General features: G+C 35.1%; 1 protein-coding gene across 1 annotated transcript in view; it reads right to left on the minus strand.

The window, feature by feature from the left end:
- Nucleotides 1-1,895, minus strand: part of LOC107636119 (TPD1 protein homolog 1B-like) — a 9,924-nt gene extending 8,029 nt beyond the window's left edge. The window contains exon 1 of the mRNA XM_021122354.1: nt 1,743-1,895. Coding sequence (XP_020978013.1) covers nt 1,743-1,895 — 153 coding nt within the window. The remainder of the gene's footprint in view (nt 1-1,742) is intronic.

Genomic DNA, 2,709 nt, shown 5'->3' on the forward strand with positions numbered 1-2,709 from the left:
GTATGGATTAATTGATACAATTTTAATTTTTAATGATCTAAAAATTATTAGTGAGTTTCCTGCAGGATTCGTTGATACAGTGAAGAGATTTAAAAATATGATTGACAACGTAAATCCAAGGGATATATCCCTAAAATTTACGAACAGTTAACCTATTTTTAATGAAGAAGAAGAATGCTTGGTTCCAGCACACCAAGTAATATTCATGTNAAATCGTATACAAACAATTTTTTTAGAAAAATGAAATCATAATTAATAAAAATGTTCCACGTTTAAATTACAACGCCAGTTCCAATTTATAAAGACATTTTTTTTGTTTTTGCTTTTATTTTTTTGGTCTTCTGTATTTGAGTTCTTATCATAAATACCAAATTAAATATAGTTTAAATATTTGTAGGCTGGACACAACCATTTAAGAGTAATAATAAATTACCTTTAAGTTCTTTAAAATATTTTTACTAATAGTAAACAAAAATATAAGTAAAACTAGTTTCTGGAACTTTCGAAAAATAAATGTTTTATTAATTTAACAAATTGAAAGTATCAGAATAACAAATTAGAATATAGAAGAATAAACTCATTCCCTCGATTTAATTAAAGATGGAGTATGAGTATCCAAATTATATCTCTTCCCGTCCCAATTCAAGAAACTAAAGCAAAAATAGTGGGTCATGCTTTGCTTTTATTGGGTTAAAATGTGAAGGGCCAAAATGGGCCAATAGCCTAAAATTGCATACATGGATGTTCTCCAATGTTTTTTATGGACTCGATTGTTGGAGTTTAGACCGATTTGGTGATAATGTATATAATATATTAATACAAATTAAATATTAATTTTATTCTCTTCAGAATAAATCATTATTACTACCGTCACCATTATCATTTAGTGCTTTCCACCATCACCACCACTAATATATTAACATCAATCCAAGCAAGAACTCTATTTCAATTATCAATAAAATAATTCTTAATTCTTTAAAAAAAAATAAAACAGACATGAAAAATTGAAAAAAAAAAAAAAGAAAAAACAAAGGTGCCCATGACAAATTCCACTTTTTAATTTAAGTGTGGAAGGAGAAATGGTGTAGTACGTAATTATGGAGTGTATAGGTGCTTTACGCGACTGTGGTGTTAGGAGTAAAAATCGGACCGTCCGATTTTTGAGTACACAAATCGGATTTGTGTACTCCAATTTTTTTTAATTTTTTAAATACAAGTCGGAGGGTCCGATTACCTTCACCAAAATTTAAATTTTCTTTTCCACACTAGTAAACTTAAAATTTTTTTACAAAGAAATCGGATGGTCCGATTTCTTCATTCCTTGTTTCAGAAAAAATTGTCCCATATTCATGTCTAACACTCACAGTTTTCATAACGATGCACAACACACATATATTTTTCATATCCAAAAAAATTAGCCGACAAATTCTCATACTCTTTTACAGTGAAATTGGAAATTTCTTTTTTAATGGACCCTTTATTTTCATTTAGCTCCGATATTGCCTCTTATATCATCTAAAAAAAAGCACAAAAGGGAGCAAAAAATTAAAATCGAAAGAAGAATAGCATATGCATTATGATCATTTCAATTCCAAAGAAAATAAGATACTGAATAAGAAAAATAAAAAAGATTTAAAATTTGGAGAAAAGTAAGGAAAAAGAGCTAGCAGTATATAAGGAAGGTATGTGCGGGTGTGGAAAGAAGGAAGCAACTTGAGACGCTGCTAAACGAGGGAGAAAACATGGCGTGTTTCGAGGGAGAGGGACAGGTTGGATTCAGCGAGCTGAGACAAAAGAGAGTCTTTGAGGTTAGCAATGATGCGATTTTTTATAGAATGTTCGTCATCGTTGGAAAGAGATTGAGCAGGAGAATGAGGTTTCTCTTCTTCGTCCATAATTGGTGCCAAGCGTCAAGGGACTTTGATTATTTGTGTGTGTAAAGTACCATAAAAGTGGCGAGTAAGGGCGAATAGAGGCCAAAGCGCGAACAGAGGTGGCAAACTAGACGGAACGATTGGAAGCGATGGCGAGGAGTGACTGAGTGGAGGGGTGGAGGCTGGTGTTGGTGTTTGTGTCGCCGTTGTGACGAAAGTGTAGCAGTGAACTGGTTAGAGAGTGACGAGAGTTCAGGGTATACATGATTTTGAAAACCGGACCGAACCGACTGGTCAAATTGATCAAATTGGGAACCAATAAAAACAATCCGGTCCAATGTCTAAACCGTTAGTTAGAGAATTGCCCAAAAATCGATTTAGTTCTTACTAAACTACTCCGTTTTGCTTGCTTTAAAAAAAAATGGACCCCACATTTGAGTCACGTCTCACGCCCCCTTCCCCCCAAAACCCCTCCTTTGTGCGTTTCAAGCTTTCAGCAAAGAAAGGGAATCCAAAACCAAAACCCTTCTTCAAAGTTCAAAGCACCCATAACTAAAACCCTAGCTTCTTCAATGGTTCCATCACCGCTGTCCGTGGTTGTTGGTGCCTCTGCAGCTTCCCTCTTCCCTCCGTGGTTGTCTATTTTAACTCGCCACGTCGTCCATCCTCCCGCAGCTTCTCTGTTCGAGCTGCTCGCCGTCGTCTCGTCGTCGTCCTGCTCTCTGTCATGCTCCCCCCTCGTCGAAGGTTAGTGGCACTGTTTACAAGGTTTCTTTTTCCTTTTATGCTCTGTTCTAACTTTTGCATGTCTGATTTGAGTGATTTGTGAATGTGA

This window comes from Arachis ipaensis, chromosome B04 (genome assembly GCF_000816755.2).
Source record: "Arachis ipaensis cultivar K30076 chromosome B04, Araip1.1, whole genome shotgun sequence".
NCBI classification, from domain to species: domain Eukaryota; kingdom Viridiplantae; phylum Streptophyta; class Magnoliopsida; order Fabales; family Fabaceae; genus Arachis; species Arachis ipaensis.